The sequence below is a fragment of the Hylaeus anthracinus genome, unplaced genomic scaffold, assembly GCF_026225885.1.
Source record: "Hylaeus anthracinus isolate JK02 unplaced genomic scaffold, UHH_iyHylAnth1.0_haploid 3, whole genome shotgun sequence".
Lineage (NCBI taxonomy): Eukaryota > Metazoa > Arthropoda > Insecta > Hymenoptera > Colletidae > Hylaeus > Hylaeus anthracinus.
In genome coordinates, this window is record NW_026535284.1 from 14026376 (window position 1) to 14050217 (window position 23842).

The following is a 23842-nucleotide window of genomic DNA, read 5'->3' on the forward strand; positions in this document are numbered from 1 at the left end:
CGAATCATTTTATCCAGGATTATCCTCAATTGTAAAAGCACTTTACCCAATTAATCGAAAGCTGATCTCGAGTATGAAATTGTCTCGAATAATTGATCGAATATTCCAAGTATTCCAACGCATCGAATCATCCTCCGCGAGACATCGTACGTTTTTCTTCTTAAGGTGTTAGCTGGGTTCCGAAGGCTCGAAGAAAGCATACTTTTACTAATTTTTGTCTAATATATGAAATGAAATATTTCAGTCAAACGAGTTGAACAGTTTAAAAATTTGGAAAATTCATCCATTGGGACCCTTAATTCCCTTGTCGGGATAACTCGTGACAGATTCATCGGAAACGAAAAAATCAAATATTTTCTGTTGCTAGATGTGTATAGCTCGTGTTTGAATATGCTTTTCTGGGCCTTTGAAACCCACCTAACTCCTTAAACAGAGCTACTTCTTTAAAGCTGTCGGTCCGGTCCAAAATTCGATTAAACTAAATCGAGGATCTACTTTCGTGAAATTTTCAACGTGACGCGGAGAAACGCGGAATGGAACAATGACACGCGAACGGTCACTGTAAAGGGATCGCTCGTAAAACGTTGGAACCATTCTCCCTGGTATCGCATTTTTTATGCGATACCATAAAGCAGATAAAGATACGGTATCGCGAGGCTGATTCGTCCGGACAATATGCACCTTTCCACGGGTACGTTTTTATAGCTACTCTCCAAGTTCATCGGGATAAGTGCGGGGCAGGAGATGAAACTCGTTTCCTTGATGCGTTTATAGGGCGGAAGAACGACGCGACAAGCTCCCATTTTTGCTGGATTCATCGTCATTTTCTGTCACGTGTCTACGCTTCGCGAGACTCGCGATTTTTTACGCGTCATCGCGTGAAAAATTCGGGGTCAACGAGCGTTCGATTACCACTTCCTCGCGCGGGGAATACGAAGTGGATACCTGGGTTTGGCAAATATCCGACGATGCTTTAACAACCGGTGTAAGTATTCATCGCGACGGGCGACTGTACTGTTAATTCGGTGACGCCGAAAAAAATCGCTCTTCCCACGATTGTCGCTCGCCTCTCGACGAGGTGATGAATTTTAACGGTATAGAAAGCGAAGGTGCCATGCGGAGGATAGGATAACAAAACGATAACAAAATTCATCGATTCAGCCCCAATAGCGAAATTCTCGTTGTATAATTTCGATCGAGATGATGGTTCACCTGGTCGTAAAAGGTTGTGGTATTCGGACTCCCGACAAATTCAACCGAAAACGGGAATAACGTAGTCTGCGAGTGCGTCATCGTCGAATGCAGTCCGACTACTACGATTGGCGAAGTCGATGGACGTCTGCCCTATCAATTGCGCTCGTCCATAAGTCTGTTTGCATAAATATGTGCGTGGAATGCCGTCCGAGGAAGCGAGCACCTTACAAGCGGCGAAATATCGCGGTGTTCGAATGTTCTGGACATGTTCGAAGAGGCAGTATCGAAAACGGATCGACCAGCTGCGCTACCGAATGGTCGATGACTTCACGCGTAATAGCGATCTCGAGGAGAGGAGATCCTCCTCGATTCGACAAGGCAGTTATTTGTTTTATACGATCGTGAGTGAGTGAACTAAAATAACGTCGAGATTATTAATACATGTACGCTGCGTCCTCGAATTTAGAAATGCTCGAATCGTCCTATTTCGATCGCTCTGTATTATCGAGCAACGTCACGAGACGATGATTCGAAACGTTACATCGTCTTATGGCGCCTTTGAAATTTCTCGAATCGAAGACGGAAGCTCCTCCAACCGAGTCCGGAATTCGGTGGGTTATTTATTTGACAACATCGGCGGCCAGCGATAATTTTAGAAGAACTTGTAACTACAGGGCTGGAGTAAAAGCGTCAACGGCGCACTCGAGAAGCGTACCGATAAATTATTTTAGAAATAAAGTTTCGCGAGCGAGTTGTCGTCGGTGTACAGTGTTCTCGTTCGAAAACACGGTTGCCCGGGCCGATGGCTCGCGTAAACGTCGTCGGTCTTTATATAAACGTATACGATTGGGAACCGCGTGTGATTTACGCCACGCAACAGAGGAGATTAATCTTCGTCGAAGCGAAAGAAGCAAAGAGAGCTCCAGCTTTCGGCGGGTCGATAAATTACCGTGGGTATCGAGGCCCTCGCAGCAGATTAACAGAGATATAACCGGCCGAAAAGTTGGCGAAATAAGGTCAGCGTGTCAGATTCGTGGTTTGCTCAAAACAATTAGGCGATCGCTTATTCGAGTAATCGTTTACCGGACCCACGCTTTATTTATCGTCCCTCCACTCGAGTATATCCGAACCGTACTCGAATCCACGCAAATTCAGCGAGCAGCTTAAAGTAGCTCTAGTTTCGCAGAGTCTCGGTTAACCCGTTCCGGTTGCTCTGTTTCAACATCCTGCGGAGATCGGGCCGAAAATCGTTCGTCGGAGCGTATCAAGTGGCTGACGGATCGAGTTGCTGCTCGTTAGGATCCTCTTTTCTGTCAGTCGTTATCATCGACGGAGTTTCAGCTGGCTCGATCCGACTCCGCTCGATTTCGACATCCTGCGAATAACCGGGTCTCGCGCCAATTCGCGACCTTGGCACGTTACGTGCGTGCACGCACGCGGCCGAGACACTTTCGCCCACGCGACTCTTTGCACCGTGTCCCGCCATGGACTTTCAGCTTCCATCAATGAACGCAATTGTTCGCCGCTGTTCTCACGGACGCCTAGCCGACTATTCACGATTAGGCACGCACGTAAATCGACGGGAAGCGCGGTGTTGTTAAGGTTCGCGTAATTGTAGAAGGCTGGTATGGTTTAATCTCTTTGGAGACACCGAGGAAGTCGTGCCTGTTTTCGCGAACGCGTGTCGTTGACCCAAGCGCGAGGAGACGGAAAAGAAGAATATCAACGAACGTTCGATGATAAGTTTGGAAAACAGGTCTCTCGAACGGAGTTCCGAAGTTCTGATTCGTCGAACTCGGGGTCCAACAGCCCACGGGAGTCAAGGGTTTCGGGGCTGAAAGTTTGAAATAATTCAAAAGTGAATAATTCCAGAGCCATCCTTAGACGACTAGTTGAACGCTGTTTAGACTCCGAGTTATCCTACCGTGAATTATAATTCACGTCGGAAATATGTTCTCTAGGCATCCGACGGTGGCGCACTTCGCGGTGGCTGAATAATAAACACGACCGATACGGCGCGTGAATAAAATTCACGAATACAGACGGTGTTACGGTCGGACAGAAGTCAAACAAACCTAACCAGAGAAATTTTCCAGAAGATTAACTAGTATTTGACGGTGTCGTTGTTACGGCTCTGTGTTTGTTTTACGTCAGTCAACAACATGGACTGCGAAATACCTATTCCTGTTGTACCGTCAAATTACGAAGGGAAACGCTAAAATGAAAATAAATCGCGAAAGCATTAAATTTAAAAGTACTGTATGTACTTTTACAGTATTGCATGTAATCGTAATGGAATTTTTGCGTTAACGACACCTGGGACAGCTCCGAGAGCATTCGAACGAGTCCTAGCTTCAGGGACGTGAAAAACGAGCAGAATATTAATAACGAAATCATATTACGTGTCCACGGACCGAGCCATACGTACGACTACCAACCGACCAGACGGGTCGAATTAAAATTCTATAGGCCCCTAGGCTGAGAGGAGTGCGAGGTCTCTGGTAATATTTACAAACGGAAGAAGGTCTACGATATTACGATGACACGTACGATTGTCAAGCTACGAATTTTACTGATTTACATCGAGTGACGTATATCGCGAACGAGCTATCGTTTAATCGGGTAGACGACCCTGGGCCGTAGCCCCTAAAGTTCACGCTTTAATTCGGTCCTGCCAGCGATGATTTATAACCTCGCGGCCGACACTTTTCCTCGGGAAGGTCGCAAGGACGACGAAATGTTGGGAACCACTTTTCTCGATTAATATCAATGATGTAGCGCAAACGAAACGAAAACGTTGCCCTTGCCGGGCGTCGCTACGAGGACGTCCCGACGCCGCGCGCCGTGGAGGTCGGGTGTCGACGATGTTTCGAAAGTATAGTTGTATACAAAGACGGGAGAAGAATGGAGCAAGTACGCCCGGTCCCCCGAAACCTTGAGCCTGATCCTAAAATCTCATTGGCCAGTCCCTACGCGCCTTGATAAAGGTAACCTTCGGATCCGATCGTTCCTCATCCTCGTGAAACTTGCTCGAACTTCTTTCGAACGAAACGGCCAAACTATTCGTGCCCCGTACAATAAAATTGCAGAGGACTCTCGGATTCGCTATGTAAATTTTAGTTCCGAGGTCGACCAGACGTTTCGTCGACGTTAGTGGCCCATTATTTATAACGTGCAAGTCGAAGCACGCCGCTCTGCTACCCGGATGGGAATACGAGAATCAACGACCCCGTTTTCCTTTTTCTTCGCGATTCGCGGAGACAAGAAAGCCTCGTAAAAAGACAGGTACGATTAGAAGCGGGGCCAAGGGCTCGAAAAGGTTGAGTGGCACCGATACGGATAACACCGTGCATAAAGAAGAGCGTGTCACGTGCACGGAGAAGACGGGTTAACGAACACGCGTTACCTTCGAATAACAGTTTTATTGTTGCGCGAGTACCGGTGAATTCGTTAGCTCCCGCGTCTCTTTCTCGCCTCTCCTTATCACCGACACTTATCACGGCTATGCGTCGTTACCTTTATGGCCCATTCGAAGCGTCTTATCTCGAAACGTCAACGGGAGATCGTAAATTCATTTGTCAGCGAAATTTATTCCAATCGAACCGACTCGAGGAAGAATCTGTTTAACTGCACTTTTAATCGGATATGGTGTAAACAAATTTTTCTTGCGGCACTTAACGTGCATAGGCACCGTTAATAATTGCTTTGGTCGTTGCGCAGGCAATGTATACCGCGATCGTAAATTACGTTCAATCCACCGCGTATATCTTCCTCTTTGTTTATCTAATAAAGCATCGTCGCGGGCTTCCATTGTACTTTTCTCGACGCTACGATTCCGTAACGATATCGATAGCCTTGAAATCTGTGAAAATGCGACCCTGTTAGCAACATCTCGTCGATCGTATCATTTTTCGCCTCTGCAAGGTTCGGGTACCAGCGAAAGTACCGCTCGTTAGATCGGCTGATAGGTTACCCGGATTAATGCAGGAAACATCCGTCCGACATCCTGCAGCAATCGAGGGTCTATTATATGCATATAATCCGCACGTTTGAGAGTTTCTTCGGAGTACGAATGGCGTCGAGAACCATGTCGAGTGTTTAATGGTGTGCAATTATAGCATTTCTCGGTGTCGAATAAAAGTATGCAGGATACGCGTTGACAGATGGCGTTTACGTAACGCCGTAGAATCGTTTCGCGAGAAACCATAACCGCGCACCGCCGGAAACGAACACGTGCGCAGGCGCGCGAGTTTTACGATTGTCGCGGATTACTCGCCGCCCAGGGAAGCAGAAACGCTCCGGCGCAGAGTTTAAACTAGTTTAATGCGTCCAATTAATCTAATCATGCCCGATCGTTTATTCGTCCCGCGCGAAACGGCATTACGCAACGCGCCCGATCGAAGTTTCCGACGGGACTATTAATTCCCCTGTAAACACCCCATACCGCGCCACGGTTACGTCGAATTACAACGAATCCACGCCTGCGCGATTAACGGACGTCGAGCTTATCAGTTGCCGCGGATATCACATCTAGCGCAAATTGGATACGCGGGTTATGAAACAATTCGATTTCGACGGGGCTGCTGAAATATGGAAATTATTTGTCGTCGAGGGACGCGTTCGGCTCGATTCGAAGCTAATCGAATTCTTCGGAGAGCGGGAACGAAATCTTTGGAAATATCACCGTTTACGAATCGAAATACCGTTACCAAATATGGATCGATTTTCAATTAGCACGCGCGCCGTCCGAAACAGAACCAACTTGTTTCCCATCAGCGGAAGTTAATAGTCTACACTTTTAGGTCTACTTCGGAAACGAGACGTTCGTTCCACGGTTCGGTCGCGATTAAATAAAATGGTTGATACGCGCACGATGTCGGCCACAAGTTTCGCCGCGATTTTCCAAGGATCCTGTTTTCGCAGCTGGTTGCCCTAAGTAATTTCCTCGCGACCGTGGAAACGCCTCGACGTCAAGGGAAGCTCCTTACCGTTGCATTCCGTAATTAAAGAGTCGCGGATTGGAAGTTTCGCGCGATGAAGCTGCCAACGACGAAGCACTTTCGCAAACAGGAAGCACCGGTACACAGTGGCCGATCAAAGGGGACGGGAAGCGATTATTTCTCGTTCGTCATTGACCCAATTCAAGACCGGCCTCTGAAATCTTGACATTGAATCCCTCGTCGCTACGCTCCGTCGAGATTTATTCGAGGCTCTCTCGATGCCCGTCCGAATGAAAGTGCTCGAAACTGAACGGAACGTTTACGTTTCCGTCGCCGAAAAGGTCCCCGTAAAAAATCACAACCGAGACAGGAATAAACTCAAGGCTCGCGGGCACGATCGTCGACGTGCGCGAACACGAAAAAAACATTACGAATGGGGAAGAAATTTGCGTGCATTTGTTAAGTACACGAGAAGGGACTTTAACGACCAATTCAACCGGAACTGCGCGACCTTCTGGTCCCGAACGCGCACATTATCTTGTTATTATCGCGACGATTAAACGCATTACGACGACTTCAACCATCGAAATTTCGTTTCATCGTTCGGCCAGACCGTGAAATTAATTTCTCGAGCAATTTTACGACGCGTTCGTCCATACAAGGATTCCAAAATCGATTGCATTAAGGGGTCATTCTGCTTTATTGACTAAGAAAAACATACTTGTTCGCTAATTTTTTTCGAAATGATATTACACAACGATTCATTTGAAACTTTATGCGTGTATTTATTATGCTTTTATAATTATATTAGAATTTTTTCTTGGTCAATAAAGTAGAATGACCCCTTTAATGTATCAACGCGTGTAAAAATGCTTTATTTCGATAAGCTGGAATGAAAACGAGCCGCGCGAAGCATTATGCTCGAGGGCAACGTGGGAGACGTGCGAGGGAATGAATGGTTTCGTAACATCGATAGCTCGAATCCAATATTCCCCGTTTCGCGGCGAAATACACTTCTCGTTCCAAGGAAATAACCCGCGCCTATTTTTCACACTTTTCGCGCCCACGGCCGATTTCCTGTTCCATTTCTGCTTCCTTTCTCGTCGCGATAGGAACCGTGAAAAGTATGTACGACACCGTGTCGCTGGTAGAACACGAAAGAGAGGATATGAATTTCATGGAAATTCTGATTCTTCGGAATCGGAATATTATAAAATATGACGCGGCGTTTCTATCGAACGTTGATTAATTCGCGTATGAATAAACGATCGAGGAGTAATCGTTTTCAAAGAGATAAACTAGCATTCAGCCGACGGAAGGTTAAACGGCCAAACGTAATCGCGTCGGTGGTTTCGAGGATGGGTAAAGTGTTTAAGAACAAAGCGGGACAATGCGCACCGAAGATCGTCAACATTTTCCTAACGAAAAGGCACGCCACCGGTGTAATTAATTAAACGGCCAAGGGGAACGACGTTGGAAACGGCACTTACGCGCGCGCATAAGTCATAAACGAGCGCTCGCGCGTGCACCTGTGCTGTGTATGCAACCGTCCCGTACAATCTGCATACTCAAGTGCACGGTAAGAAGTAGCTGCGCGTCTACTTGACCCATTTACCCGATGACCTCGCGTCGAGACATTTTTTAAGAGAAGTATCTACCTAATGGCAGAAGAGGCCGACTCGTAACCTCTCGAATTCGCCACCCTCCGAAACCACTCGTTCTTCCGTGGCGTGCTTCGTGAAAACAAAGCTAACGGAGGTACGACGAGGACGAAACGACCATCTACAATTTGCGATGCCGGAGAAGCCTGTTTCGGGCCGAAACTTTAATATCCCTGGGATACCTATTCGGAACAGCTCCCAAGAGACTTCCCCGGAAATCAAGGGTCGGTCCAGGGAAGGAATGGAATTGTTTCGTCCTCCGAGGCCCTGGTTAGCCCTATCGATCGCCGTTTCGAAGGTTATCGGCGAACTTTCCGTCAAGTTCTTTGCCAAGGGTGGGCGTCGAGCCGCGTGAAGCGATAAGGGGATACTTTGGGTGGTTCACATCGCCACTTACGGATTTCAGACGAAACCAAAAGGGGCGAGAAACGCAAATAAACGAGGTATTTAGTTGAAGCAAGTTCGACGGTACGCCATCAGGCGTCTAACTCGGTGTCTAGCTTAAACAGCGATTCCCGAGCACTTTTCGACGAGAGGCCGCGGGCCACGTCTCGCAAATCGATCGAACACGTCTCGCAGGTAGCCTCGAGAGCCACGAGCCCGGCGTGCCTCTGATAATTTAATCAAGAAACTTCGGTTGGCTCGCGTACCAGCCCCGCGAGGCGTCCGAGTTATCTCGACTCCGAAAGAACTCGTTCCTTCGTCGTGCCCCGGGCGAATCGGACTGTCCTCTCTTCCTAATTCCACCCCCGTGTTGTACGTTACGAGTCAGCGTCGCTTTCCGAACTACTAACTTTTTCTCTCCGGCCTGTCTCGCTTCTCCTCCCAAGTCGCTTGTAAAACGACTCGATCGTCCTGGTTTAGTCTGGTTGCAACGCGTCGCGGATGCCGCATTTAATCCCCAAGCGCTATCAGACATTGTACGTCGGAATGGAACGTCGAGATCGTGTTTGCTCGAGCGATCGGACCGGATCGCCATCGATCTTGCGACCGTTTAGTCGCGGATCAGTCAGTATTGTCTCGAAATAAGCAACTCGCTACACGACCCCGCGAAAAAACGTTTGGACAAACGAAGAAGCAATTAAAAATGGCGTACCTGTGCGAAAAGCATCGGTATCGAATTGAACAGCGTGAAACCCGCTTTCCTGTCCGGAAAACTAGTTAATTTTCCGTCACTCGAGCGTGCTGGTATTGATCTCGATACGTTTCGACGGACGGACGCGGTCGTATCGATACATCGACGGCGCGGAATATGGAACGAGGGGAATGGTGTATAGACGGCGGCCTCTAGTTCCTCGAATTGTGTCACAGAGGCATCGACGTCATTTCGCCCGAAGGTGACGGTCACCGTTTCCGTTCGATTTCGCGCGGACAAGGGCTGCGGTGTAATGGATCCGAAATGACGCGTGTCGAGCCTCGAGTCGAAACAAACACGGTGGATGAACCAACGAGGGGAGGACAGCGTCGTTTCGAACGGGATAATTATCCAATGCCCCAGTTTCGAGACTCGGGGTGTATGTGCCGCGCGCCTGTGTGTCCGTTTCCGAGGCGACGAATGCATGGACTGCATCAAAAGTGGCTGGGAAGACGATCCTCTAGATTCGCCTGGATAACGCTTAGAATGAGTTTCGAGACGTGAGCGGAGAGACGATTTCAAGGGAGAAACGTACGTTCTGTGACGGACAGTTGCGTGGATAGTTACGCGGAGGTGGACTTTTGTTTTCCAACGTAGGCTTCGAGCCGGAGCAACTACCCTTGCGTCGCGATACCCACTGGGAGAGTACGAAATAAGACGAGATAGGATACCCCGGACTAAGATAGTGGGAAATCTCGTGGCCAGGACTCTGAACTTATAGAATCCAATAACATACCGAGTATTCCAAAGCCATAGGATCCGATCCTAAGATCGGAGCACGGAAGTGTAAGCGTGCACGGAACTCGATTCCTATCGCTCTGGTGTTTGAGGATCCGATTCTCCCAACCCTTAGAATGCGAGGTCTGATACGAACACCCGTCGAGATTCTGGGATCTGATATCGACTGTCGCGGTAGTCGAAGGAACCGATTCGGTATAAACCATCGTTTAGTTCGTACGATCCGACGCTGATTACCTCGATAGTCGAAGGACTCTACTCTGACCACCTTTATGCGCGCGGAGAAATCGTGTCCTCCGGTATCCAGTATACGAACAGGCACGGATTCAGTGCATGATGTATGCATGAAACCGTCTTCTCGCACAATAGACAGGATGGCTCCATTGTTTTCGCGTGGCCCAGAAGCTACGCGGACCGACGTAGCCCTCTCGTCGGTGTTCGACGCTGTGCGTGGCCTTGATCATCGTTAAAGCACGAATCCAGGCCTCGTTTCTCATTCGGAATGCATTCCGCGAACAAAGACACACCGGTATCACCGACCAATCGCTGCTCGTTCGACGGCGAACATTTTCAAATCGCGTTCTCCACCGGGGAAACGTTCTCACGAAGTTGGACGACACGGTCTAAATATGCGAAGCCAACCGTGAGATTCAAGGGAATTGGCCGCGGTTACCAACTCGGGGGTTTTCTCCCTAGATTTAGGGGAAAAATGTACGAGCTGGGATTTTTGTAGCGAATCGACTTTTTTGAGGGGACTTTTGGGTGACAAATTTTTTAGAAGAATTTTTTAAGGATTTTTCAGACCAAGATTCGTTCAGGGAACTGTTTATATAAACATCGTTTGACGCGTCCAGCGTATCAGGTGTCGATTGATTTTTGTCGGTCGTATATTCCGACGTGATCTTTCGGTAGCAGGGAAAAATATCGAATGCCGTAAAGTCTGGACGTCGCGTCGGTGCGCCGACAGCAATTCTGCGTGGAAGGTATGCAGATCGAGCGATAAAGGAGAGAAAAAAATGGGAGACAGAAAGCCGAGCGCTGGACGATTTACGACGACGAGGGAATCTGGTCCGAATCGCTGCTCGGTAATTCACGGTTCGAAGAGTCAGGGTCCTCGTGGAGGTACCAATCACGGGTCGATAACCGCGATATAGGTGACGGCTGTTAAATATACTTTCTCTTTCACGTTATGGAAAAAACGGTTTCCAAAAAGACCATGGCAATGAAAGGAACCGACCGACGCCGAGGGATCGCCTGGGGCGTTTGTCGTGGGCAGCAGGGAGTGACCAAATTTGGACCCCTTCGATCCCTGGAAGGTTACTCGAGCTATTTCATCCGAGTACTTTTAACGCCAGGAAAAATGATAAACCAGGTTGATCTCTTCTCGGTTCCTCGCGCCTCCCTCGGGAACGACGACGTATAACCCGAGTAGAACTGAGAGTCTCGTCGGTAAAACCTGAGCAGTACAATCCGTTAAAGGTTCTTTAATATCAAATGTTTGCATAGTGGAAAATTAAACGTTGCGCTGCCAAGATGGAGGTCCAGGACGATGAAAAAAAAAGAAGAAAAAGCAAGACGAGAATGAAATATCAGAGAGAACGGTGCCGGTTGCCCTTTTCGTTCGGGTGCAATTACCGTCGGTACTTTCTACCCAGGACGAATCCGTACGAAATTTTCTCCAAGAAAAAATCCGCCAGTGGCTTCGCGCAGATAATATTTTCAGCGAAACCGTTCTACGCTGGCGAGCAGTTCACTGACCTCGACGCTGCTTATCGTGGTTCCCCTTGTCTACTATTCTTTGCGTTCTCATTGGCCTTTTTCACGCATATTCGCGATACACCGTTGACCGATAACATTGTAAGACCCGTCTGGGTAATAACGGGAGCCCTCTTGCAAATAAACTAATCGAGTAATCTTTCTTAAACCGTTTTAATGTGGCCACGGAAAGACTGAGTCACAATTGCGTTTATCAGCGAACAAAGACGCCGTTTACGATCGGTGGAGCAATTTTTCCTCGGCATCGAGAACAATAAATCTCTCGTTGCGACGTTCGCGACGCGCAGTCGTCGTTTTTTTTTTTAGGTCGATTTGTACGTACCCGCGCTACGAGCCACGAGCAATCGCGGATACTAACGACGAATCGATGAACTGGCAAGTAATTAGCGCGACGTTATACGACAAGGCGAGTGTCTTTCACAGGCGCGCTAATTACCCAATGAAATTTCGTCGAGACTCGAGGGGAATTTCTTTCCTTCAACACAAAAAAAAAAAAAAAAAAAAAATGGATCATGGTTAAGGTCGGCGAATTAAAAAGTTGGAGTCGAGAGGTCAAAGAAGAAACCGATCTTTTCCCTCGCGTCCAGCACAGAAATAAGTCCTCGCGTAGCGAAGAGACCGTTACCGAGCTAATTACCAATTACACCGATCCGAGTTGCCAATTAGCGTCCCATCGCGTAAATTCTTCGCGACGTTCGAGCGATCCACGACTCCCGGGCAACCGTGAATGACTATTCGAATCGTTCTTCGACGGAAAATGAGCAAAAACGGAGCAGAAATAAAAAAAAAAAAAAAAGAAGAAGAAGAAACAGAAGAAGAACCGCTTTCACGGGAAACTAGCGTAGCTGATTATAAATGAACAACGAAGACCATTTCAGAATCACTGATTATTTTCAAACGGAACGTTCTTCTATTCGTTCGCTTACTTTCAATGCTCGCGTACTACGCGTGTACTTTTCCTGTTTCATTGACAACATCGCGAAACAGCTGCGACTGCCATCTACTGATTAAGCGACGCACTAAAGAACGGTGAGCCGACGATAACGCGAGAATTATTGCCCTCGGTAATTAAGTTGACCGATACTGCACTCGCGTGCATCGGTTCCACTATCGTCGCGATCGACAAACATTTTTATCGACTAGACGAATAATATGTTCACCGATCTATCGATCGTTTCTCCGGGAGGAGGGGAGACATCATTGCTTCTTCAAATAATTACATGTCTATTATGTTATTAGGTTTACCGAAAAGTAATGTCGTCTCTTTTACATTAAATTCAGACACATACATTCATGATACATTTCTATTTTTAATCGATTACGTAATTATCCTCGTTATCGACAACCTTTTGCCATTTAGTGTGCAAACATTCGATACTAAATGGTTAAAAATCAACGAGTCGATGAACGATAAAGAACTATTGAGATTCACAGAAACGACATTACTTTTCGGTTCACCTAATTATTTGCAAAATTCTTGATACAACAGCCCGTCATCGAGCAATTTAAAAACAACCGCAACCTCGTCGGTCACGTTTTTCGAGGGTGCTTGCGCGGTCACGTGACGCGGCAATAATGCGTTTCCGCCCTAATCGCGAGTATGAATAGCTGTTAATGATCGCATGAAAGAACGTTATTATTCGCACGAATCGCCCAATCTAGAGCTCGAGGAAGGGATCGGAGGTTGCGGGGCACGGAGGTCGACGGAATTAGGTTTGCTAATGCTACCGGCGAGCTCCACTTTCGCGTCGAATTTCGCAGAAAATCGAAAGCGTTGCTCGCGAGAAATAAAACGGCGACGTCGATTCTACGGGGTCGGTTCGAACGGGGATAACGAAACATGTGCCGGGCGATTTGGTATTAAAAATTGTGCGCGGTGGCTGGGAAACGTAAACGGAAAGTACCGTGGAATGTTGCCGATAGCAGCGGTTATTTTCGGATAACCGAACGGAAAGCGAGACCGAAGAAGGATACTCACTGCCAAGTGAATCCTCCCGTGATGCCGTCGCGCAGGCGGTCCTTCAAGCTACGCTGTCTGGAGGGCAACGAGGTGTTCTGGTCTGCCTCTTCCGGTCTGACAGATGGTGGACCACTTCCGCCGCCAGCACCACCACCGGGGAACAACGCCATGTTTCTTTTGCTCGCCGATCGGAGAACGTCGGCACGCGAACCCGCTCCAAGTGTTCACGGGTGACTAGGTCCGTTACTCGATGCCCTTTAAGTCGCGCGTCGGGCGAGCATCATCGAATCACTCGCGAGCAGCACGGCGTAAACTTACCACGAGGATTCGGCGGATCTGCGCGCGCTCTTTCCACCGAAAGAGTCACGGGCGTACCTAACCGTCGGACACCGATGAATTATTCAGGGCTGCGATCGGAAACCGTTTACGTCCATTCCCCGATCCGAGACGCGGCTGGAATCGCTCGAAAGCCGCTTTGTCCCGCGAGAATCGAACGCTTTGATCCGGATTGGCTAATTCAAGGGAGCAGTGCTCAGGGCATTCACCGTGTCACGCCTTGCTTCGTGCCGAAACTTCGGTTAGGGGAGTATTTACTCCGAGCCCAACGGGTGCTTTGTCGCATACGAAGAAACTAAGGGCTCTCGCGGCTCGGCTTCGACCTATCGAACGGCTGATTCGAGAAGAAACCGAGTAGGAAATATTACTCGATGCCGAAGAGGTTTTTTGACCTCGTTTATCGTCGGAATCGAGCACGAAGGGTACCGTGTGCAACGACTCGAGATAGGCAGCAGCTGGTGGTACCAGCGGTAAGTCCGATGCAATGGAATCGACCTTGACGACCTCGGTTGAATTTTATTGCGATACTCGAGCGGTTGTTAATTGTGCAGAAACGAGCACCGTCGCCGGGATCGTTGATCGGTTCGTCTGCCAATGGGGAAATTCGTTCTCTGTGTCTTTCTATCTTCGAACGAAGTTTGGAATATCGTTAGAGAAGAAAATGATCTCGCGTTGATAACGTAGGGTAACGCAACGATCCTGTACTAGGCGTAATTAATATTCAATGTAGCAAACAGTTCCGATCGGGAGAGACGGGAGTTCCGCGCTCCGTGGAAGGGCGTTGGCAAGGTTAAGGTCGCTCGGCAAGGTCAGGGATTCGTGGTCCCGATTCTCGTCGAGTGGAGAACACCAGCCTACGCCTCCATGTCGAAAGCCTCCCGGTATTGATCGCTTTTCGCCCGCCAAACTCGACCAATCCCAGCTGGCATCGCATGGTAACCAGCACGCTCCAACACATTTTCAGAAGAACCAACCAACGTCCTCGGGGCCGAGGTAGACAAGACGTTTCGTGACAACCGCTAATTAAACCCCCAATCCGAACCAAACGGTTCATCTATCCCCGACCTATTCACGCAGCTGCGTCCCGAAATTCCTTCGTCGCTACGAGACCTCCGCGAATGTCAAACGTTCGATTATAGGTTCCGTTTTTATTCCTGCAACCGTTCCCTGACGAATACTATCTTCTAGGCAACCGTTATACGCACCCGAGGTGCAAGGCAATTTTAGCAGAGGGATTAAAGGGTTTCGGTTGCTATGCAAACTGTCGTAAACTCGGCTTACAGGTGACTCGGTGCTTGTATTTCCAATGTTATAACTCGTTGCACAGGTTTAGCCCAGTGGCCTATTTAAGAGGCGAGATAGCTTTAGGACTACGTTTTTTTAACGATTTGCATGAATCTTTTTAACATGAAAGTAATGCATGTTCTTTAACGGAACTTTGAGAACATTTTATACGTATATTCAAGTAAGTAGTGTAATTTGTCGGAAGTATTTCCGCGGAAAATATGAAAGATATCAGGGAAATCGAGTAAAGCCCACCGGTGGTCTTTCGTAACATTTTTCACGATATATCGCGAATATAAAAGAAATATTCCTGACACGTCCGAGTTGTTTGATTTGAAGTACTCCGAGATAGCAATCCTGGAAGAAGTATTCTCGAGCGGCGGCCTTGCCGATGCGAAGGTCTGTTTCGTTGACCAAAGCTTTCGCGAAAGATCCCGCGTCCTTTGATCTCGGATGAATGCTCAGCTTTTCCTCTCGGCCCTTTTCAAGGCCCGCCGACCGCGCTCGTTAATTAGAAGCGAATTCATGAAATTTCACTAGTTGCCGTGACGTTAAGGAGGCCGCGGGCACAAAGCCGGCTCGGCGACGTTTAACAGAGGAGCCGGGATTTTTGTCAATTAACGATGGGACAGGGGCCTCGTTTCGCCCTCGTTTCCAACGTGCACTTGACTGCTCTAACTTTTTCAGGGTCCGTCACAGGGGTTCTCGTTCTAGCTCGTGACGGCCACGTGTACCGAGAGAAGCAAGACATCTGTTTCAGGCAATCGAAAGCGTGCTTAGCTACGCCCAGACAGTCTGTCTCCAGACTTATTTGTAATTTATGCGCAATCACGGAGCTACCTGTCCGGACACCTTCGGCTTATCGTCAATCGAATTCTTATATGTTTAAACAGGGTCGAGTCGAATCGTTTCGAGTGGCCACTCCAGGCGGACGGTCAAGATTGTTCCTATAACCGATGTGTGTCAGGGGAATTGTTCGATCGGTCGTTGGGCTTTTTCATGTAAAACGCGAACCGATAATGCTAAGGGCGACTGGATTTACAGTGACGCTCGATTATCGGGATCGCGACGACCGTATCGTAGGATTGTTTCATCGTTATCACGGATGGACTCGACGAGAGCTTTTGGAAGTCGTCGTTCTTCGCTCTAGAGTATTGTACGCCATTTATTTTTTATCGAAGATCGAACGTGTCGTTACAGGTATTAGAGTAGACTGGCGTTGTCGTAACTAATAAAAAGACGGCCGGTACCGAGTCACATATTTGCTACGATCGAAGCAATTCATAATTAATGACGACGGGACAAAAAGTAACCTCCGGGTGAAGCAACGTCCAATCATAGATGACGTAACGATAAACAATGGTTTCACGTGGAAGCTGTTAAACGTCCAAGACTGCGCACGTGTCTTATTTCTTCGTCGACTTTGCACTCCATGAATCGAACGTGCGATATTCAAATTTGAAGAAAGATTAAATAATAAAGTAACAAATCCCCGAGCGAACGTACACGTTGATTCGTACACCGTGTACGTCCCGATGCACCTGCCCTAATTTCTCTGCGTCTACTAATACGATATAAGCTCTCCTTCGGGTACAAATAGCTTTACGACAAACTTCGCGAAGTAAAGGCGAAAAGTATTTGCCGTTCGAGAATGCTATTACGCCTAGCGCTAGGTCACGTTCAGGGCTCGCAGGACTCGCGTTATCGCTTCATCTCGTATTCGTACCATCTCCTCTGGATAACGACTCAACAATGTCGGCGTAACATCGATCGACCGGGAATCGACTGTCTTGCGGTATTCAGAAGTTGTTACGATCGCGATGACGCTGGTCGCGTTGCGCTCGCGATTCATAGTTGCATTAACGAGGTCGATACATCACGGCGAGGTTATCTGGGGAATCGCGGTGTCGCGTATCGGCAGTTTGTATTCCGCGATGCGAGTCGCAAGAAACGCGTTCGCGGCATCGCGGGAAACCGGCTGGGAATATGAATACAATCTTTATCGACCGTTTCCAGTCTTTTCCAAAACAAATCCCCTTCGATCGCCTCTTCTGCGATCCTGACCGCTGAATGACATTCAACGCCTACTCGTTTCGATCGTTTTTGCTGCGATGGAATATCAGAGCGCGAATATATCCTTCGTTCTCTTGGAAGCCCTTTAATAGACGATTCGTCATTTAATAGACAAGCCCTTTAATTTGACGGAAAACGGGGAAAATGTTTGAAAATTATTAGTGGTCCTAACTCGGTGGCCAGAGACTACATGTGCGGTCTCAAGAAGGGGCGTTACAGCTGACTGGTTAATCGCAAAATAATTGGGGTACCGATAATGACGTTTAAAGGGAGGAACGATCGAAGAACTGCGTTGGCAGCAACGGTGCAATATAATCCAGCTGGTGCGCCGTAGTCGCGCAGGTAACCTGGCCTCCCCTACACCAAGGACGCCAGGGTTGATTGATGGGGCAAATATTAGCTCGTGGAACTACCCGCGCCTTGGCCCAACCTTTTTACAACGACCTTACCATCATCCCCCTGTTTCACGCTTTCGCGAAACAACCGGGTTTCCGCGCGCCTTCGTTCGACCCTCTCTTTTCTATTTCTGGTAACCGTGTCGGATCGAGTCATTCCAACGAAGGGTGCGAATTAAAGTAACGCGCTAAGGTGAGAAACGGAACGCGAATACGCGAATGTTTGGTTTCGAGCGATCGAATCGATGGAGTAACGGACCACTCGTGCTCGCATCCAAGGCGACAAAACGATTTTCTAGACGTTAAACTCGCTCTGCAACGAACAACGAGCTCGTGAAAAACCACCCGATACCTTCCACCTGTGTCTCCTTAACCTCGTTAATTGCGACCATCGAGAGACGGAGAGGAAAGGCAGACCCACGTCCTAATTTCCGCGACGCTGGTCGCCGGCGAGACCGACTCTGCTCGCGAAAAGGCTGGAGGAAAAAAGCAGAGGCAACTTGTTACGAGCACCGATACAACGACCTTGACGTCACATAGAACAGCGAAAGCAGTTCCCTCCGTGTACTTGCTCGCGGTCGTCCCAACCCTTCCAACCAACCCGTCCGACACCCCCGCGGCATTGTGCGATTGTCTCGGGAAGTAGGTCGTCACAATCAGTCTCCTGCAATCGCACAGATATCCCTACGTGCCCGTTACGAGTCTCTTCTCGAAATTCTTGCCTCGCCGATAACAGCCGAGACCTGTCGATGATGCCGTTGCCGTGTCGCGAGCGACAGCCACCCCTAAATCGCGGATCGCAGCTAAGTGGAGAGGCTGATAATTACGCCTTGAATTTCAACGTCTTGAATTTCAACGTTTTGAATTTCAACCTCTACCTCGATCACCTCTACCTCTATCTACGATAAACGGTACGCGGCGATTCGTTGAAACAATTTCTCGCGATTCCGATAGAACAAGGTTGACGCCAGTCGCGTTGCCAGCTCGAGTCAGTGTCCCGATCGAGAGATCAAGCCAGTAAATCATGCTCACGTGCCATGGATACCGGAGAATATAATTCGACTCCCGGACACACGAGCGACGCGGCATATACCGAGAAAACATCTTTTCGACAAAAACGAAGACACCTTCTCCGGAAGCGAAGAGAAAAATCGATCCTGTCGCGGAACGACCAAATTCCGACCAACTATGAACTTTGACGTACGAACCGATATCCCAACTTTTCCGACGTAAATGTAGTTCTAGAAAAGATTACGAGAGCTTGCGGGGAGTTCGGGACACGGAGCATCGAAGGATTAAGGGTAAGCGCTCTTGGCGCGTAGCTAGAAGATATCCGCTCTGTCCTTTATAGCGGAGAAAACGGCGAGACTATGCGCAAAGAGTATAAAGATCCCGATTGCTCGTAAAGTTCGCTGCTCGTTACGTCTAACCCTATGCGACGTACTATGTAGAACACCAAATGCAAAATGTATACAACCTCGATTACACGAGCGAATGCCAAGCTAACGAAACGATCAAATTTATTCCAGGTTTTCGCGGAGAATCGCTCTCCACCCGCTGTCGCTATATTTTTCAGGATAGCGAGTATTTATCACGGACACTCGTTGCGCGCCCTTTCCTCCTTTCAAATCGTGTCCTCCGATAAAGTGATCGATGCGATACTCCCCTGGAAGAAGAATCGTAGCCTGTTACAGCCTTCCGAGAAATAGACTGGAGCAGAAACGAGCCTGGAAATGACGTTCCGAACGCAAAATGGATTACTCGAGCGGCGAAAGAAAATACCACCGGCGACGGGGCACGATCTACCGTCTAACCAGATTCGCGATTCGCTACCTAGATTTTTAACCCACTCGCGCCACATGGAAAAGTGGAAAATTCGTTCTTGTCGCCGAAATTTTTTTTTTTTTGATTGTATTTAAACGAAAACGTTTGAAAATGTGACAAACAAAAACTTTATTTTAAATTTTAAAGAATTTTAAAGAACTTTTGTTTCATTATAGATTAATAATAGTAAAAGAAACGGAATCTAATTATTTTGCGCAACGTGATAAGACTTGAAATGGCCAATACATAATGCTACATGGCAATTATTCTTTTTATATATATATATATATATACAAACTATGCAACTTTTGCCGCGGAAACTTGCATCCGCCTTGATACACAGGCGCGTGGTTTCATCCCCGAAGAAGCTAGTAGGCGAAATCGGACATACAAGGATGCGACTTGCACCCCGAAGCCTCGTTCGGCACCAACCTATTCGAATTATTCGAGAACTCGAAGACTACATTGTACCCTGAATCGCGGAAACTGTGGCCGCCCTAGCAACGTTAGACTCCATTTCCATTCAAAGAGGGAAACCATTAAAGGGAAACTGGGAGACTGTAAATCTCGGTAATTCCAATGTTCCTCTCCGACCGTCTCCAGACGGAAAATTGAATTAACCCCCGAGCAGTCGCGCGAAGACGTCGCGATCTCGTTTCCAACGTCTCTCGCGTTGAGTATTTTCGGTTGAATGTTTCTGTTGCTCGAATCGGACGCGTTTAAAAATAACAGAATGGTGACAGGCCACCGAAGAACCGTTTAAACGGATTCTCGTTTCCCAAGAATACCGTCGTGTCTTTTGTTCGCGTCCCTTTGTAAAAGGTTTTCCATTAAGAGCGTTCGAACTTTAAATTGCATTAAAATAAGTTCTGTATGCGATATCGATCTTTTTTATTTCAAAGTGCGATCGATCATATTATTTGTGGAATATAACATCGTACAAGCGCTACGTGCCACAACTTTACTTAACGAGAGATACAATTTCCGCGGCCGGGAATCTACCGAGTCTACGTCAAAGTGTACGGGTTAACCCAATTAGCGATAATAAAATTGACATTTGCCGAGCTCCCCGAGCAAACGTTTCTCCATACTAATTCGACCGATAATTTCCCTCAACGCCGATAGATACCGACTCGAAAGTTACTCGCAGCGCGAACGAGGATAGATGAATCCGCGTTGGCTCTCGATGCAGATTAAAGTTGAATCGTTCTCGCGACGAAGGCACCTGCTACAGTTTGCGTATCGACCTATCATCGGGCTGCGCTGACTACGCAAACGTATCGTCGGTGTTATCGGGGTGTTAGCTTCCGGAGCACGTGGCTCATATTGGATTACGACGAATCCTCTTACGCTACGCAGCCTTCAAGGTTGCGGGACGACCTCTGCCATTACACACGACAAAACTAAAAGTGTAAGCCACCGTCCGGGGAATTTGTCAACGGAATCGCGTTACGATAAACAACGCGCACGCTTTCGCGTTTCTCGCGTGTCTATCGCGTCGAAGCCGGCTAACCGAACGACAACTATCGCCAAATGTAACCGACTGCGACCGATTGCGTGACTACGTGTATTCGAGGTTGCGCGGCTCCCTTGGTGCACCCTTGATACATTTCGACGGCTCGGTTATCCTTGGTTTGAATCGCTGTTCGTAGGTGAGACAGACTCGGATGTTTGAGTCTAAACGCGAGGCTATTCGCCGAGCCGCGTTTCTACGCGTGCAAGAAGCAACACGGAATACACAACAGCTGTTAAGAGGCGACAGCTCCGATTGAACGATAGTACATGCGAGACAAAATCAGGACCCAAACGTTGCATTTAACGAGTCGAGGTTCCTATTCTGTGTTTACATTTGATTCGAGTCAAAGAGAAAGAGCAATCGGCAGAAGCGTATCAATCGATTAGGATCATATTACACTGCTCCAGTCTTTACCGTATTCCAAGTCTGACAAGTCGTAACACATGTTTTGCTTGAAAAGGATGAAACGAACGTCCTCCCTTTGGAAACTGGCGAAACGAAAAGATCGAGGCGGACTGTTGCGTGGTACACGATCGAAAGCTTCGGCAGACCCTACTTGTCTTCGAAACTGGGTCAGCGTAGCCACTAAAAATCTTTTATACGTGTAATCTCTCGATACCGAGGCGAAGCATCGTCTTCCGCTACGACTCGTCCGGACCCGACACAAAGGGCCGAGCTCAACGAAAATAAGTCGCACAGCGAGCTTTGAAACACGATGGACGGTCCGCGAATCCCAGAAGGAACGCTCCAAGGATGTCTCGCCATCGCGACTGGGCCCTGACGATCGCTAATAGAGTTCCGCGTGAACGGCGAATCGAAGGTAGCGTGACCGACGAGTCGCGTGGAAGCCACGAATCCGCGCCGTTAAACAACGTTTCCCAACGCGAGTTTATGTAAGATTAAACTTTCTACAATGTATCATTAACGCGAAGTAGGGCAGGTGGAAATTCGCAGCCGCGGCTTGCGCGATTCCGTAACGTTCGAGCCGTCTTTATCCGGACTCGATTCATCCCGGTCCAAAGACACCCGTTGCATCTGTGCTCGATAGCAACGGCTCCGAGACGACAGCGACTTGAGTTTGCAATCTCGAGTTGCCGAATTTGTTCGTAAATGGTGGAGATCGAGAAAAATAAAAACGGGGAATCGTTCGACGACGTACGATTTCGAGGGTGAGAGAAAGAAAAGAAAAGAAAAATAAAAAAAAAAAAAGAAAGAACGGAACCAGAGTCCGATTCTGATGGCAAAGTGGGACGCGTTAATGAATTTCCTTATCAAATCGTGGCCTCGTCGTGCCACGAGCCGCTATTATTATCTCTCTCCCTTCGATCAATACGACGTGCAGCCGTATTGCAGGACGACTTGCAAATAACGTCAAAAGCTTTCTGCGCAGGACGTGTAGGATGTATCCGTTTGTATCGATACGTGTTTCGATGCACGAGGCGTGACATCGAGCATCTTCTATTCGAAACGGAGCCGCGGAAAACGTTGCTCCGGCGCTCTGAACGAGACGCGTCTGCTCGATCATCGAACGAGTCCATTCGTCGACTTACCGAGGGAACATCGTCGAGTATTATCGATCTCGATGAGGCTCTGCAAATAGATAGACGAATGGAAGATATTAAATTCACGTTTGATCGTTCGAGCAGATTCCCGACAATGTTTAACGTTTTCGTGAAATGTTTAACGAGTGTAAATAGTTCCGTTATTTGCGTTCGAATTCGTCTCGATTATTACACTTAAGTAATCGATAAGTTAAGGAAGAAACAAGAGCGGATAACGAGTAAGAGAGCTGTTGTTGCGAACGTAGAAGCATTACCACTCTTCCGTCGTTCATTTTTCGCCTGGAGGGATCCGGCTTGGTGCTCGCCTCTCGATATTACATATTATGGTTGCGACTGCATCGGACGATTGTAGGCGCTCTAAGCTAATATCCGCGCAAATAAACCCGTCAGCTCGGGAAGCTAGTTAAACGTCTCGAGGATTATCCTTCGAAGACTCAATTAAGATTAAAGGGGAGAACAGCTGACGGGCCGCGTCGAATAACTACGCCACCAGCGTTCATCGTTGGTCTCCCTGTCGATGTCGTTCCCTTGCTAACAATTTTTCAAATTCTAATCGAATTTTCTCCCTCCTTTGACCGACCCTTGGAAAAAAAAAATGTAGCTCGCGTGATCGTCGACTTTAATCGCGATAATCTCTCCCTGGGCCGACGTCGACGACGCGGACGTCGGCGAACTTTATTTACACAATTTTCCCCTCTCCTCGGTCTTCTCGATAACGATAATTGAGATGGAAGCTCGCAAAGTTTTCGCCTCCGTGAAAATTGGAGTGTACGTTTACCGCTTCCGCGACAACGGGACCGTTCGACGTTTACTTTCTATCCATCGAGTATCTCGAAATTTCTTAGAATCGATCAAATTCGAAAGTAACGAAGGAAGCGTAGCGCGACGAGAAACACAACCGTGAAATGGTTCTTTTAGCGAGGAGAAATTATACGGTGGAATACGTTCACGTGATGGATGAAAAAATATTTTTCAAAGGACCGACGGAGGTTTCATCGGCTCGCGAAATTTGTCATCTCGGGCCGACGCGCTATCGATCAATCGCGCGGATGCATTTGAATATAGTAATTGTACCGTCGAGCCGGGCGCGTCATTAATCGTACTAATTTGACGAATGATTTTTACGGCGTCACCTTCGACATCCGGGTCAACGCGATTTTCTCGTCCACCCGCTTCGGAGTATTTCATTAACGTGAAAACACGCTGCGCGTGAAAATCGTCGGCGGGACTCGCTTCGAAACACGGTTTCATCGCAATTTAATTGGCCCGTTTCATTTCGTTTTATTTGATTTTTATTATTTCCCTCGATGACGTTTTTAATTTCGAGAGTCGCGAATGGACTAAAAATATTTGCGAGCGTCCATTTATGTAGTAGCTCCGGAGATATGACTTTTCGTGGGAAAAATAAAGCGCGCGATATAGGAAATACCAGCCCCGGCCGGAAACAG

At 47.9% G+C, this 23842-nt stretch overlaps 1 protein-coding gene across 5 annotated transcripts in view; it reads right to left on the bottom strand.

Moving 5' to 3' along the window:
- Positions 1-23842, bottom strand: part of LOC128893463 (oxidation resistance protein 1-like) — a 100635-nt gene that overhangs the window by 59960 nt on the left and 16833 nt on the right. For 2 of the 5 annotated variants that reach the window (XM_054154410.1, XM_054154409.1), the window contains exon 2: positions 13423-13811. The exons of 2 other annotated variants lie outside the window; for them this stretch is intronic. In XM_054154410.1, coding sequence (XP_054010385.1) covers positions 13423-13574 — 152 coding nt within the window. In that variant the 5' untranslated portion in view covers positions 13575-13811. Of the gene's footprint in view, positions 1-13422; positions 13812-23842 lie in introns of those variants that run through there. One more of the 5 variants, XM_054154416.1, reaches the window with a different exon arrangement.